Consider the following 15,616-nt stretch of genomic DNA (forward strand, 5'->3'; position numbering starts at 1 on the left):
TCCCTGGCATGGCGCACCACTGCCTTGGGTGGCCGGCATTGCGTCCTCTTGAGGGTAGGGTGCGAACACTGCCAGCCCCTCGCAGGGGTGCCAGGAGCCAGCCCGTGTCCCCAAGGAGCGCGTGGCTGGGGGCTGACAGTCCTCCTGTGACCTCCCCTGCCAGGAGGCTGTGCAGAGGTGTCCTGCAGACCATGAACTGAGCGCTGGTCCCAGCCATTGATGAGCACAGCGTGAGACCCACACCCAGAAGCCCCTCCCCTCCATAGCACTGAGGCTCTCCGGAGAAGATGGGGAGGAAAAAGATTCAGATCCAGCGAATCACAGATGAGCGGAACCGGCAGGTGAGGAAGTCCCGGCCCTCAGAGTGGCGGAGCCTCTGCCCCTTATCCCGCGGGATTCCAAGAGGAGGAGCAACTCTGGAGGGGCGGGGCCGAGCTGGGAGAAGAGCCCTCAGTTCCCCTTAGCTCTGGAACCTCTGTGGCTCCTGGGTAGCCCAAGGGTCTGTCGTGCGCTCCCTACCCCAGGCTGACTCCTCCTTCCCAGCACAGATGCTGGGCATCCTGCAGAGTGGGCTCCTTCTGTATCCGGCCACTGGGTGGCCATGCAGCGGGACCCTGGGCGGGCCCTCCTGAGCCGGACCCCCGCCCTCCTGCAGGTGACGTTCACCAAGCGGAAGTTCGGGCTGATGAAGAAGGCTTACGAGCTCAGCGTGCTCTGCGACTGCGAGATCGCGCTCATCATCTTCAACCACTCCAACAAGCTGTTCCAGTACGCCAGCACCGACATGGACAAGGTGCTGCTCAAGTACACAGAGTACAACGAGCCGCACGAGAGCCGTACCAACGCCGACATCATCGAGGTGGGCCGCCGGCCGCCTGCACACGGCCCCTCAGCAGCCGGGAGGGCAGGCGGGAGGGGCACGGGGGCGGGCCGCTCACCCTGGTCGGTTCCTGTGTCCCGCGACTCCTCTTTTTGGGTCCCGTTGTCTCTCCTGCTCTGTCTCTGTTCCTCCGTAGGTCTGTGTTGCTCTTTTTGTTTCAGAGAGAGCTGAATTCGTGAGCTGTGGGAGGGTAAAAGCTTTGAAACTCGGCTCCGGCCTTTACTGGCCAGGTGGTCCTGGGCTGGTGGCTCGGCCTCCATCGGCCGCGGCGTGCCTCTGTGCAGAATGAGGCAGTGCCTGCTTAGAGGGGTGCGTGTGGGCAGATGAGGCAGCCTGCGCCCGGCCTCACAGTGAGGCGCATGCCTCGGGGTGCAGAGCTTGTGCTGATCAAGAGGGGCCCAGGAGGCGTGGTGGCGCACGCTTGTAATCCCGGTACTTGGGAGGCTGAGACAGGAGGATCACAGGTTCGCGGCCAGCCTCAGCTACTTAGTGAGGCTCTCAGCAACTTAGTGAGACCCTGTTTCCACATAAAGAATAAAAAAATCAGGTTGGGGGTATAGTTCAGAGGTGGAAAGCCCCTGGGCTCAATCCTTAGCACCACACACACAAAAGAGGGGCCCAGGAAGCCATAGGCAGCGCAGACACAAGACAATGGCTTGTGTCCGCAAGACTGTGAGCTTGATGAGGCTGCCTGAGGTCGCACCTCACGCGCCTCCACTGTGCTCACAGGGTCACACTCACACCGTCAGTCCACTGGCAGAGACAAGGTCTGCAGTGGTATACAGTAGGAATTCAATAAGTGCCAATTCCTCTTTGCTTTCCTACATCCTGTGTTCCTCCCTCACCGTCTCCACCTCGATTTCTCTCCCTCTCTTTAAGTAGAGCCCCGGGATTGGGATAGGCAGAGCCCCTGGCCACATTCCCCTCTGGCCCTGGGGCACCAGCCCCTCGGCAGTCGCCCGTGGTGCCCTCCAAGCCTCCACTCTGGGAGCGTGTGTTTCCCCAGGCGAGTTCCTTGGGCTAGGTTGGCATCCCGCGTGTCCCTGTTCTGAGCGCTGTGTTGGTCTTCACACTGGGCCTGCGGGCCCTCTTGGAGGGCAGGGAAGGGCAAGGTGGCCCTGAGGTAGGCTGGGATGCTGGGCCCCTGAGGATGGGATGGACATAGGGTGGACGGGGCTTGCGGGCTGACCCAGCCATGCACGCGTGCGGTTTCAGACCCTGAGGAAGAAGGGCTTCAACGGCTGCGACAGCCCGGAGCCCGACGGGGAGGACTCGCTGGAGCAGAGCCCCCTGCTGGAGGACAAGTACCGGCGCGCCAGCGAGGAGCTGGACGGGCTCTTCAGGCGCTATGGGGTGAGCCCCACTCACTCTCTGTCTGTTGGCCCCTCCCGGCCCCTCTCCCAGGCGCTGCACAAGAAGCACAGGGAGTGTGAGAGCCCCGAGGTGGACGAGGTGTTTGCCCTGACCCCCCAGACGGAGGAGAAATATAAAAAGATAGACGAGGAGTTTGATAAAATGATGCAGAGTTATAGACTGGCCGTGAGTAGTCGCATGGAGGAGCCCGTGCATGGTGTGGCTTCCAGCCTCGCTGCCTCTGATGCGTGTTCTGCTCTGAGCCATGCTGGGCACCCTCCAGTCTCGGTCAGGACACCCTCTGACCCCTGCTCATCTTGGACGGGGCCCAAACCTGAGAGGCGTGGAGTGGCCCAGACCAGTGTGTAGATGACCTGGGAGCCCCAGACGACAGGAAAATGCAGTGTGCTCTTGGACCCACTTTGGGGAGAGGCCCCTTTGGGCTTGGTTGAGGGGCAGCGGAACGCCCCGAGGGGCAGGCAGCGAGGCGGTGCAACCTCCCTGCAGGGGCCGGGCGGATGAGGGGCTGAGGGCCAAGTGATGCCCTGGCCCAGCACAGCCCGACAGCTGCGTGTGTGAGCGTGGCCTGTCCTGGGGCCTCTAACCTGCTCCGCATGTCCTGCCTGGCTGAGGACTAACCCACTCGTCTAGGGAGCGTCCCTGGTCCTGTCTGCAGTGAGCAGAGCCCTGTTCTCCTTCTCTGGGCCAGAGCGGGGTCCCAGAGTACTCCACCAATGTCTGCCTCTGAAGGGGGAGTGGGTGGGCCCGTGAGAGGCTGCCCTCCGGGCACATGGGGCCCAGGCAAGGGGTTCACCTGGCCTGACCCGCCCTCCTGTCTTTCCTGCAGTCAGCTGTCCCGGCCCCCAACTTCGCCATGCCTGTCACCGTGCCCGCATCCAATCAGAGCTCACTGCAGTTCAGCAATCCCAGCGGCTCCCTGGTCACCCCTTCCCTGGTGACGTCATCCCTCACAGACCCGCGGCTCCTGTCCCCCCAGCAGCCAGCACTGCAGAGGAACAGTGTGTCTCCCGGCCTGCCCCAGCGGCCGGCCAGTGCAGGTGAGTGTGCTGCGGCGGGCGGGGGAGTGTGGCTGGGACACAGACCGGACCTGGGATTCTAGACCAGGGCCCCCGCCCTCCTTGGGGCCTCTCCTCCGCTCAGTCCCCAAGGCTGGCTCGAAGGGCCGGCTCATCACAGTTGTGCTTCTCCACAGGGGCCATGCTGGGGGGAGACCTCACCAGTGCTAACGGAGCCTGCCCCAGCCCCGTAGGTGAGTGTGCCATCCTGCCCGGCAGAGGGGAGCCTGTCCGCTCAGTGTGTCTAGACCTAAACGGACTAGAGAGGAGCTTGCAGGGTTGAACGGGCTGTAGCGTAGCGGCAGAGCGTTTGTAAGCCCCTAGGTTTGGACATCTGTGGCTGCAGTTGATGCTGACGGGAGGCCGAGATGCGGGCTCGGGGCATGCCGGGCCAGCTGTGGAATAGGCCAGCATTTCCAGTTGGAGCAGAAGGTCCCAGCTCTCCTGGTCCAGCAGGGGTGTCAGGTGGGGCTGGAGGATGAGGAGGCTCGGCCTCACCTACATGCGCAGCGGGCGCCAGCACATGTGCGTGTGCATTCTCGCTCTCCCAAGATGCCTGGAGGTGAGGTGTACGCTTACAGGACAAGTACATACGCCACAGAAGAAAGCTGTCGCCTCTGCCCCTAGCCCAGCGGCCGACAGCCTCTCCTGCCTGTCTCAGTGTCGTGCTGACGTCCCCCTGCCATCCCCGCTGCTCGTGGGGCAGTTCGGGGGTTGGGATGGGCCCAGGTGGCATTTCTGACCGCAGTGGCTCCCTCTCCCTAGCCTCAGAGTCCCCAGCTCAGCCGCAGCTGCCTGCGGTTCCTCCTGGCAGCAACGGTGTGGTGGGGCCAGGACTCTGGGGGGCAGTGAGTGAGTATCCCTCCTTTTCCAGGAGAGGGCCAGAGAAAGGCTTGCAGGCTTTAAAGAAGCAGTGCCCAGCCAGGCTCCAGTGTCCGCCGTAGAGGACTAGTGATACCTGTGCCGTCCCCCACGCGGGGTCAGTGTGAGGATTAGATGAGCTGATCTGTGTGTGAGGAGCCTTTGCACACGGGGAGTGGAGCGAGCCCATAAGGTGGTTATCACACTGCAATTACTAGCCTAATCACGGTGGCGGCCATGCCGTCTGCCCTCAGCGCCGGGCACTCCATCCCCACCGTGAGCGGTGCGTCTCCCCGCAGGCTGTGTGTCAGGTGCTGGTGCAAATCACAGTACCCCAGCACACGCAGAGAGAGCAGTCAGTGGCAGGTTGTTGGTCCTGCTGACCTGCTCCCCACGGAGGTCCAGGCTGCGCCCTTCCCATCTGCTCCCTCTGGATCCGGTCTGGGCAGACTGTGGGGTCTTGAGAGTGGGGTTTGCTGCCTGTGGTGGCTGGAGAAGGCTGCGAGGCCGTGGCTGCAGCCTCTCGCTCGTCCTGTGGTCCTGATGTGGGCAGCAGCTGCTTTCTGCCTCTCCCTCAGTGCTCCCAGCCGCCCTTGCGATGCAGGGACCAGTGTGTTCCCTGTCTTGTCCCAGGATGGGAGGCTCTGGGGGCTGCCACGCAGGCACTCAGAGCTCTCGGGGTGACGGAGCTCTCGGGGGACGTGAATGGGGTGAGGCAGCCTAGGCTCTCCCTTCACCCTCCCTCCTGCCTCTCCAGGGAATGGCTACGTCAGCGCTCGAGCTTCGCCCGGCCTCCTCCCCGTGGCCAATGGCAACAGCCTCAACAAGGTCATCCCTGCCAAGTCTCCGCCCCCGCCCACCCACAGCACCCAGCTCGGCGCCCCCAGCCGCAAGCCCGACCTGCGGGTCATCACGTCGCAGGCTGGGAAGGGGCTGATGCATCACTTGGTAAGTAGGGCTGTGGAGAGCGGTCAGGGAGCCAGGCCATTCGTGGGTGCTTTCTTCCCAAGGGCCTTTTGACAAGTTGGAGCCCAGAAGTACCAGGAAGGGTCCCAGGAGGGGGTGGAGGATTCTGTGATGGAGAGGATGGTAGCGGGGACTCGTGCTATGGCCGGAGAGTGGGATCAGAGGTCGTCCTCAGCAGTGGAGGCTAGGGTACCCCGTCTTCTGGAGGTCGGTGAAGTCGCGCTGGAGGCAGGAGCCTCGGAGGCAGGAGCACTGTGCTCCGAGGCAGAGGGGTGGCTGGGTAGCTCTGGGGCGGGCGCGGCCAGAGACTGAAGCGACCCTTGGTTTTATTTCCGCTCCCAGACTGAGGACCATTTAGATCTGGTGAGTGGGCCGTGAGCTCTGCGGGCGCCCTCAGTGCGGGGCCCGCAGCCCAGCATGAGACATGTGCCCTGCCTGTGTTCAGCATGTGCTGTGTGTCTGGTTACCCGCCGTGAGCTATGCTGGTTGCTGAGTGGGATACTGAGGTGAAGGGGGTGGGGGCTTCATATGCATGGGTGTGTGCCAGTGTGTGCAGGTATCTGTGATGTCCGTTCAGATGTGTGTGTGCGTGTGCATGCACTCACAGATCTGTGCAGCGGGGGGGGGGGCGCCACAGCCCTCTGACCCATGTAGGCCCACATAGCATTCCTGGAAGCCAGGACAGGACCTCAGGGTGCTGGCTAGCCGGTAGTGTTGGTTTTCCAGGGGAAGCCGAGGCCCAGGCCCAGAGTCCAAGTGTTGTCCTTCCTGGCCGGACTGTCCTCCCTCCCTCCCACACTCAGCCCTTCTCTAAAGCACTCTCCTTCCCTCTCACACACTTGTGTGCTCACCCTGAGCCAGGAATGGGGGGCTCCTCCCTCCCCAGCTCCCTGACGGGAGGCCAGGGAGACTGGAAAAGGCAGGCAGGCTTTGGCGGCCAACACGGCGGCAGTTTCGGCCCCAGTGTGGAGTTGGAATAAACAAGTGACTCAGCAGCAGATGGGGCTGACAGCCATGCACATGTGTGCGTGCACGCGGGCACACGCCACGCTGGGCCCTGCGTCCCCTCCCAGACGCCAGTGCGCCTCTCCGGGGGAGCACGCACAGCGTGAGGGCCCTGGAGCCAGGGGTGGGGCACGCATGCAGGTGTCAGGGAGCCGGTGTGCACACGTCCTGCCCCATCTCATGGCTGTGAACGCACCGGCTGTGTCTGGGCGTCCTGCCTGCGCACCCTGACTGATGGCTCTCTCCTGCAGAACAACGCCCAGCGCCTCGGGGTCTCCCAGTCTACCCACTCGCTCACTACCCCAGTGGTCTCCGTGGCAACGCCGAGTTTACTCAGCCAGGGCCTCCCCTTCTCTTCCATGCCCACCGCCTACAGCACAGGTGAGTGCGCCAGGGACGGGTGCTCGTGTGCACCAGAGAGCGTCAGGTTTGTGGGGACACCGACCTGAGGAAAGCTGTGATTTCGGGAAGTCCCCGTCTGATTACAGCTCCTAAATTTAGCAAAAACGTAGAACGTAGTCAGGTGTGGTGGTTTGTAATCCAGGTCCTTGGGAGGCTAGGGCAGGAGGATCGCACAGGTTCAAAGCCGGCCTCAGCAGCTCAGTGAGGCTCTCGGCAACTTGGTGAGACCCTGTTTCCAAATAAAAAGCAAAATAGGAACTGGGTGTGGTGGCACACACTTGTAATGCCAGTACTTGGGAAGCTGAGACAGGAGGATCGCGGGTCCGAGACCAGCCTCAGCAACTTGTGAGGCTGTCTGCAACTTAATAAGACCTTGTTTCAAAATAAAAATTGAGCCAGGCGTGGTGGCACACGCTTCACGCAGGTTCGAAGCCAGCCGTGCGCACTGGCTTAGGAAACCCTGTTTCCAAATAAAAATGTAAAAATAGGTCTGGGAGTGTAGCCCAGAGGTAGAAGGGCTTCCAGGAACCCCAGTTCCACCAAAAAAATAAAAAATAAAATAAAATAAATAAAAATTGAGCTGAGTGTAGCTCGGAGGTAGCCCCTCGGTTTCTTCCCTGGTGCCATTAAAAAATAAAAGATTGGGGTGTATCTCAGAGGTAGTCTACCTCTAAGTCTAATCTCCAATATATATATTTAAAAAAAAATCATGGAATGCTGACTGGGTGTGGTGGTGCACACCTGTAATCTTAATGCACAGGAGCTAAGGCAGGAGGATTGCAAGTTTGATACCAGCCAGGGCAACATAGCGAGATCCTGTCTCAAAATACAATAAAAAATAGGGAGGGCTTGGATTGTACCTCAGTGGTAGAGTGCCTAGCACACACGAGGCCCTGGTACTAAAAAAAAAAAGGTACTAAAAAAAAAAAAAGAATGCCTAGTTAAATTGGAGTTTCAGATTAAAAAAAAAACACACTTTTTAAATTTAACTAAGGAGCTGGGATGTAGCTCGGCAGCAAAGCACCTGCTTTGCAGGTGTGGTGCTCTGGGTTTGACCCCCATTCCCCAAAGACAAAAAACAATTTTAACTAAATCCCTTCTGCTAGAGTGTCCCAAAGACATACTTATGCTTTAAAAATTATGCATCGTTTTGTCTGCTTTTGAAATTTATTTGTGTGTGCACACGTGTGTGCACATGCATGCACATGTGTGGTGTTGAGGATTAAACCCGGAGGAATGCTACCTCCCAGCTTCACTCCCAGCCCTACTTTATTTTTTTTATTTGGAAATAGGGCCTAGCTAAGTTACTGAGGCTGGCTTTGAACCTGCGGTCCTCCTGTCTCAGCCTCCCAAGTACTGGGATTGCAGGCGTGTGGATGTGCCAGTTTACTGGGCAAGGTGGTGGAGAAGAAGCGTCCCCACCCTCGGTGCTGGTGGGTGGTGGAGCAGTGGCGGGAGGCAGGCAGGAGACTGAAGCTGGGGGGTCATGGAGAGCACAGAGGAAGAATTCAGACGGGATACCCAGGGCTATCCTTGGTCCCCAGGGCTGTCCTGCTGCATCACCCACTCACACCTCCCCAGGAACACCCTGTTATGCTCTCCATCGCTGTCCCTGCTCTGGCTGCTCCAGGTGTCAGGAAGGACTTCTTAGGGGAACTATCTGGTCACCCAGCTTTGGAGCATTTGGCAGCGGGAACTCTGGGCTCTTGCCCGTGAGGAGACTGCCTTCTGCAGGTCTCACAGCTGAATACTTTCATCAGGGGTGTTCCTGTGACCAACTACCCCAAAGACATTCTCCCTGAGTATGCCCCAAAGACACACTTATGCTTAAAAAAAAAAAAAAAGTTATGCCTTACTTCGCTCAAATTTAGATAGAAAAGCTGGCGTGGTGGCGCACGCTTGTAATCCCAGCATTTGGGGGCTGAGACAGGAGGATCTGGGTTCACAGCCAGCCTCAGTTACTTAGTGAGGCCCTCCACAACTTAGTGAGACCTTGTTTCAAAATAAAAAATAAATAGGGTAGGGGTGTCATTCAGAGGTAGAATACCCTGGGTTCCATCCCCAGTATTGAGAAAGAAAGAAAGAAAAAGAAAGAAAGAAAGAAAGAAAGAGGAAGTAAGTAAGTAAGTAGGTTCAAGGCTAGCCTGAGCTACATAGTGAGATCCTGTCCCAAAATAAATTTAAAAAACAAAGGCTGGGGTGCAGAGCGCTCCTGGTTCAGTCCCTGGTGGGGGCCAAATAGCGGAGAGCAGCTAGGCCAGCCTCAAGCCGTGGTTTAGCTGGGTCCCACCTTGGGCGCTCCGCGGTTCTTCTGGTTCAGCAGTGACATAAAGCAAGAAAGCTGGCTGTGGACCTGGTGCAGGCGCCCGGCAGGGCCGGCCTCTGGCTCTTGTTCGCCGCTCTGGTGCAAAGCAGCGTCTGCCCTTGGGGCCCTGCTGGGACACGGATGGGACTTCTCACACCTTACAAACCAACCGGGACTCCAGTTCTCTTGCTTCCGTAGCTAAGCCAGCCGCAGTTTAGACAGCAGGTGTTCTCAGGTGAATTGAGGTGCATAAACCAAACGCCAGTGGGCAGCTGCTGTGTCCTGGCTCGCTGTAACCGTGCTGGCCTGGGTGCGGGTTGTGGCTGGGGTGATCTGGCGAGGGTAACGTCTTGGGCAAGAGAGGGCCTGGCCCCTGTTGACGCTGGCTGCAGGGGTGGCTCTGGGACAGACAGGGAGCCGGGTGTCCTGGGCTGTGCTTGGCCCTGGGCTGGGGTCTGTGGAACAGGCCAGGACTGAGTGTGAGCGCTACAGCTCAGTCACAGGGCCTGGGAGGGGACAAGGGGACTGGGAGCAGGCTCTGCACTGTTCTGGGCCAGGCTCTCTTGTTTGTAAAGCAAGTCCTAGAAACAGTCGGTGCTGGAAACCAGGATCATTCTACCTCCGAGCTACACCGCAGCCCTATTTTTTATTCTTTATTTTGAAACAGGATATCACTGAGTTGCAAAGGGCCTCACTAAGTAGCCGAGGCTGTCCGTGAACCGGGATCTTCCTGTCTCAGCCTCCGGAGTGCTGGGATTACAAGCGTGCGCCACCACGCCTGGCTTTATTTATCATTCTTTATTTTGAAACAAGTCTTCACTAAGTAGCTAAGGCTGGCTAAGAACCTGCAGTCTTCCTGTCTCAGCCTCCCAAGTACTGGGACTACCAGCTGACACCACCACGCCCAGCTTCCTATCCCTATTTTATAGTTTTATACTGAAACAGGTTCCCATTAGGTGAATGCGAGTCTCACTCCTTCTGAGGTTGTTCTTGAACCTACAGGCATCCTGTCTCAACCTCCCAGCTACTGGGATTACAGACATGGGCCACCACGCGCAGCACCCTAGCTTATTTTATTTATCTTTTGCAGGACTAGGGATTGAACCCAGGGGCACTCTGTCTCTGAGATATACCCCCAGTCATATATATATATATAATCTACACCCCCAGCCCTAGTTTTTATTCTTTATTTTGAAACAGGGTCTCACTGAGTTGCATAGGGCCTCACTAAGTAGCTGAGGCTGTCTGCAAATCACAATCCTCCTGTCTCAGCCTCCCGTCTCCTGTCTCAGCCTCCTGAATGCTGGGATTACAAGTATGTGCCACCATGCCCGGCTGCCCAGTGCTTTTTTTTTTTTTGGTGGTACTGGGGGTGGAACCCAGGGGCTTTCTACCTCCAGGCTATACTCCCAGACCTTTTTTATATTTTATTTGGAAACAGGGTCTCACTAAGTGCTGCAAGCCTCACTAAGTAGCTGAGGCTGTCTTGGAACCTGTGCGATCCTCCTGTCTCAGCCTCCCAAGCGCAGGGATTACAAGCGTGCGCCACCACGCCCGGTGGTATTTTGTTTTGTTTTGCTGGGGATTGAACCCAGGGGCATTCTACCTCTGAGCTACATCCCCAGCCCTGTTTTATTCTTTGTTTTGAAATCGGGTTTCACTAAGTTGCAGAGAGCCTCACCAAGTTGCTGAGGCTGGCTTGGAACCTGTGATCCTTCTGTCTCAGCCTTCCCAGTACTGGGATTATAAGTATTTACTACCACACCAGTTTCATTCTTTTGCTTTTTAAATAGAAGCATCTCAAGCAGGGTGTGGTGCCGCATGCTTGTAATCCCAGCATTTGAGAGGCTGAGACAGGAGGATTTGGGTTCATGGACAGCTTCAGCTACTTAATGAGGCCTTCTGCAAATTAGTGAGACTCTGTTTCAAAAATAAAGAATTAAAAATATGGCCGGGGCCGGGGTGGTGGCGCATGCTTGTAATCCCAGCATTTGGGAGGCTGAAACCGGAGGATTGCAGTTCGCGGACAGCCTCAGCTACTTAGTGAGGCCCTCTGCAACTCAGTGAGACCCAGTTTCAAAATAAAAGAATAAAAAATAGGGGAGGGGGTGTAGCTCAGAGGTAGAATGCCACTGGGTTCCATCTCCAGTACCACAAATAAATAAATAAAATAAAATAAAATAAAATAAATAGAAGCATCTCAGCTGGGCATGGTGGCTCATACTTGTAATCCCAGTACTTTGGAGGCTGAGACAGGAGGATCGCAGGTTCGTGGCCAGCCTCAGCTACTTAGTGAGGCCCTCTGCAACTTAGACCTTGTTTCAAAAAGAATAAAAAATAGGGCTAGGGGTGTGGCTCAGAGGTACAATGCCTATGGGTTCAATCCCCAGTATCATCAAAATAATAATAATAATAATATAATAATAATAATAATAATAATAAGAAGAAGAAGAAGAAGAAGAAGAAGTAATAGAAGCATGCAAACTGGGCATGATGGTGCATGTCTATAATCTCAGTACTTAGGAAGCTAAGACAGGGGGATTGTAGTTTCAGGGACAGCCTCAGCAAGTAGTGAGACTTTCATCAACCCAACAAGACTGTGTTTTGAAATAAAAATAAAAAAGGGTTGAGGTGGTCATGGTGGCGCATGCTCATAATCCCAGTACTTGGGGGGCTGAGACAGGAGGATTGCACAGCCTCGGCTTCTTAGTGAGGCTCTCAGTAACTTAGTGAGACCCTGTTTCCAAATAAAATATAAAATAGGTCTGGGAGTGTAGCCCGAAGGTAGAAAGACCCTGAGTTCCATCCCCAGCACCACAAAAAATAAATTTAAAAGGTTGAGGAATAGCTCAGAGGTAGCTTGCCCCTGGGTTTAATTCCCAGTACCACCCAAACAAAACAAATTAGAAGCATCTCTAAACTTGTGAGTGGGCCAAGATTAGGAAGCCAGCGTCCAGCGTGGACCACCTGTGGGTGAGCTTTATGGGCCCCACAGAGAACTGGGAGCTTGTCTGAGCTCGCCATGCGGCCAGTTCCTCAGGTAAAGTAACAGGGTCCGTGCTGCATGCCATCCAGGTCCTCGCAGCAGCAGTGCACCGAAGGCAGCTTGGTGCCTCCCATGCGGGCAGAGTGTCTAAGCCGCCCAAGGTCATGCGGTTTGTAAGTGGAGGCGGCCAGGAAGTTTGGAAGTTAGACGCTCTCATCTTCCTGCCCAGGCGGAGGGCTGGCCTGTGGTGCCGGTTGCAGTGATTGGGTGCGGCCCGGTCCCAGCTCGCCCTCGCCGTGGTCAGCATCTCTGTGGTCCTCAGGGCAGGGCTTTTCTAAACTGTCCCAAACAATGTTCCTGCAGCGTGTGGAACCTCACAGTGCGGTGTAAGTCGTGAGACGGTTTGTGGTCTGTCTGTTCCGTGGCAGCGTAGACACCAGTGTCTTCCTGAGGCTAGACTTCTTAGGGAGAGCAAGCGCCCTCAGGTGCATCCTCTACTTAGCCCGTGGCGGGCTGGCAGGACCGGGCATCGGCAGGCGTCCTGCTTGCGTGCGCCCCGGGCTTAGACCCAGCCACCATTGGTGCAGGTGTCAGCAGTCCGGGAGTCTCACTCCCCCGGCCCCATTTGCCTCGTGCCCCCATGGCCGCCCCCTGCCTCGGGAAGGCCCCAGCGCTGATGCAGGGAGAGATGGTGGGCATGTGCTTGCTGGACCTCCCACTCTTACCCCATTTTGTGGTACTGGGGACTGAACCCAGGGGCATTCTACCTCCTAGCTGCACCCCAACCCTAGTTTTTATTTTGAAACAGAGTCTCGCCGAGTGGATGAAAGTCTCAGTACTTGCCGTGTCTGGCCACGAACCTGGGCTGCTCCTGTCTCAGCTTCCCAAGTACTGGGATTATAGATGGGCACCACCCCAGCCAGCCCCCCTTTTTCTTTTTCACAGTGCTGGGGGTTGAACCCATAGACATTCTGTCTCCAAGCTATACCCCAGCCCTATTTTTTTATTCTTTATTTTGAAACAGAGTCTCACTAAGTGTCAAAGAGCCTCACTAAGTAGCTGAGGCTGGCTGTGAACCCTGATCCTCCCGTCTCAGCCTCCCAAAAGCTGGGATTACAGGTACACGTCACTCTACGGAGCAAGAAATGTTTTTAAAGTGTTGAACTTAAAAACAAAATCAAGCTGGGCGTGGTAGTGCACACTTGTAATACCAATGCTTGGGAGGCTGAGACAGGAGGATCGCACACGTTCGAAGCCAGCCTCAGCTACTTAGTGAGGCTCTCAGCAACTTGGTGAGACTCTGTTTCCAAATAAAATATAAAATAGGGCTGGGAGTCTAGCCAGGAGGTAGAAAGACCCTGGGTTCCACCCCCAGTACCACCAAAAAGAAATAAAAGATAGGGCTGTGGTATGTAGCTTGGAGGTAGAATGCCCCTGGGTTCAATCCCCAGTACAAAAATAAAATAAAATAAAATAAAATAAAATAAAATAAAATAAACAGGGCAACAGGGCTGGGAGTGTAGCTTGGAAGCAGAATGTCTCTGAGTTCAATCCCCTGTCGTCACTCCAAAAGTACTCTCTCTCTTTTCATCCTGTTACAAACCAGCACCTCATGATTATTCTGAGTGGCATTTCTCTGCCTCTGGGGCCGTGTCCACTGAGTTTCTGTGGGTTCCTCAAACCCCACACCTGCTGTCACGCACCGCCTGCCCCTTGCCTCCGTAGTCCTCCCAGTACTGCCTGTAGTGCTCCCCCTCAGGCTTCTCTGTCCTTCCCGCTGCAGATTACCAGTTGACCAGCGCCGAGCTCTCCTCCTTACCAGCCTTCAGCTCACCTGGGGGGCTGTCGCTAGGCAACGTCACCGCCTGGCAGCAGCCACAGCAACCGCAGCCGCCGCAGCAGCCTCCGCAGCCGCAACCGCAGCCACAGCCGCCACAGCAGCAGCAGCCGCAGCCGCAGCAGCCACCGCAGCAGCAGCCCCACTTGGTCCCCGTGTCTCTCAGCAACCTCCTGTGAGTCCTGGGAGGGCCCAGCACACGGGCGGGGACAGGAGGGGCCCATGGAGCCCTTCCAGGAGAAGTCCCAGTGCGGCTCAGCAGGCCCCGGGAGGGTGGGTCTGGGCCGCGGCAGGTGCCCTGGGTGGCAGGACTAAAGTGGCTTCTTTCCCTTCTCCCTCTCTCCCGGTCTGTACACCCCACCCCGTTTCTCCGCGCCCCCCACTCTCATCCTCTTTCTGCCTACCCTGCATTGTGACCTCCCCGTCTATGTCGCTCATCCTCCCTTTGCCCCTTCCCTTCCGGCCTCCAGCCCGGGCAGCCCCTTGCCGCACGTGGGCGCCGCCCTCACGGTCACCACGCACCCTCACGTCAGCATCAAGTCAGAGCCGGTGTCCCCCAGCCGCGAGCGCAGCCCCGCGCCTCCCCCTTCAGCCGTGTTCCCGGCTGCCCGCCCTGAGCCAGGCCCAGGCGATGCTCTCAGCAGCCCGGCCGGGGCAGCCTATGAGCCGGGGGACCGGGACGACGGACGGGGGGACTTCGGGCCCACGCTGGGCCTCCTGCGCCCGGCCCCAGAGCCCGAGGCCGAGGGCTCCGCCGTGAAGAGGATGCGGCTGGATACCTGGGTACTGTAGCACCGCCCTCCTGCCCACTGGTGTCTGCTGCACCCAGGACTGCCCAGTGCACCCCGATCTGTTCCCTCCCACCCGAGAGGCCTGTGGCCGGCCAGCCTTCCCGGCCCTGTGGGGGCCACACAACCCCTTCCCCGCCCCCCAGCATCTTCTTCTGCTCGATGACCCCCCTGTGATCCGTGATCCACACGGCCGGCCCTGCCCATGGGGGAGGGAGCGGGGGCACAGGCCCACAGCCGGCCACCCTCACACCCCTCTCCATCTCCTCTCTTCACAGACTTTAAAGTGACGACCCCACCCCCCTCCCAGCTCCCTGATGAAGAGTTGACAATCTCACCGCCCACCCCCTCTCCTGGGCTCCCCCCCGCTCGACCCCACTTCCTTTCTTGTGCTCTGTGTCCTGTTGACGGTTACATTTGTGTATAATTATTATTATTATTGTTATTATTATTATTATTATATTTTTTTTAATTTGGATTCTCGCTTTGGAGAGAGGGATGCTGCCGTCCCCTTTCTCGCCCCCTCCGTTTTCATGGCGGGGGCTCTTTTTCGGGAAGGGGGGACACTTTGCACGTTATACACATATGCTGCAGGAAGGGGGGGCCCGGTAGGTCTTTGGGGAAGGCACAGGTGCCGCGCCCTGCACACGCAGCCTCCCGCCCCATCCCCCAAGAGGGGAAGAACCAAACGCTGCCAGAGGACAAAACCCGGACAGTAGACGGAACCCCAAAGTTGGCTTGACGGCTGGGTTTGTGTGTCGAAGCGAGGAGAGGAGCAGAGTTTCTCTGCTTTGGGCCATTCAGGTGGCCATGGCCCGGGGCCAGGTCCCCAGTCTGGCCCTAAACATCCCGCACACGCAGGCCGCCCGGTGGTGAGCGCCAGCTGAGCTGGGCCGGGTGTGGGGCGTCGGGGCCTCTGTGGAAGCACATTGGAGAGAAGGACGGAGAGCCATGAGGGGAGGGCTGAGGGGGGCGCTGCGCGAGGCCCCGGGGCGCTCCTCCCCAGCTTTTTCTCTGAGTCGCACAGTGCAATAGCTTCCCGTCGGCCCGGCAGGGAGAGGGCTTTGGAGCGGGCCGGCCTCCTCGAGTGGACCGCACGCTAGCCCCCTGGGCGTTGGCCCCTAAGGCCCCGGCATCCTGCCCAGCTCCTCCGGCCC

The 15,616-nt window shown here is 57.6% G+C and overlaps 1 protein-coding gene across 6 annotated transcripts; it reads left to right on the top strand.

Annotated features, from left to right (window-relative positions):
• Nucleotides 1-287: 287 nt before the first annotated feature.
• On the top strand, nucleotides 288-14,463 carry MEF2D (myocyte enhancer factor 2D; the record flags this gene model as incomplete). Of its 6 annotated transcripts, none has more annotated exons than XM_080692010.1 (10): nucleotides 288-341; nucleotides 656-859; nucleotides 2,096-2,233; nucleotides 3,081-3,291; nucleotides 3,447-3,503; nucleotides 4,928-5,118; nucleotides 5,479-5,499; nucleotides 6,393-6,522; nucleotides 13,618-13,846; nucleotides 14,142-14,463. In XM_080692010.1, 10 exons carry the CDS (start codon nucleotides 288-290, stop codon nucleotides 14,461-14,463), a joined length of 1,557 nt encoding a protein of 518 aa, XP_080548136.1. The 6 variants fall into 6 exon arrangements, with proteins under 6 accessions (XP_080548136.1, XP_080548137.1, XP_080548138.1 ...); XM_080692011.1 differs by lacking the exon at nucleotides 2,096-2,233 and adding an exon at nucleotides 2,285-2,419; XM_080692012.1 differs by lacking the exon at nucleotides 5,479-5,499.
• Nucleotides 14,464-15,616: the final 1,153 nt, after the last annotated feature.

This window comes from Muscardinus avellanarius (assembly GCF_963383645.1).
Source record: "Muscardinus avellanarius genome assembly, chromosome: 3".
Taxonomy (NCBI): Eukaryota; Metazoa; Chordata; class Mammalia; order Rodentia; family Gliridae; genus Muscardinus; species Muscardinus avellanarius.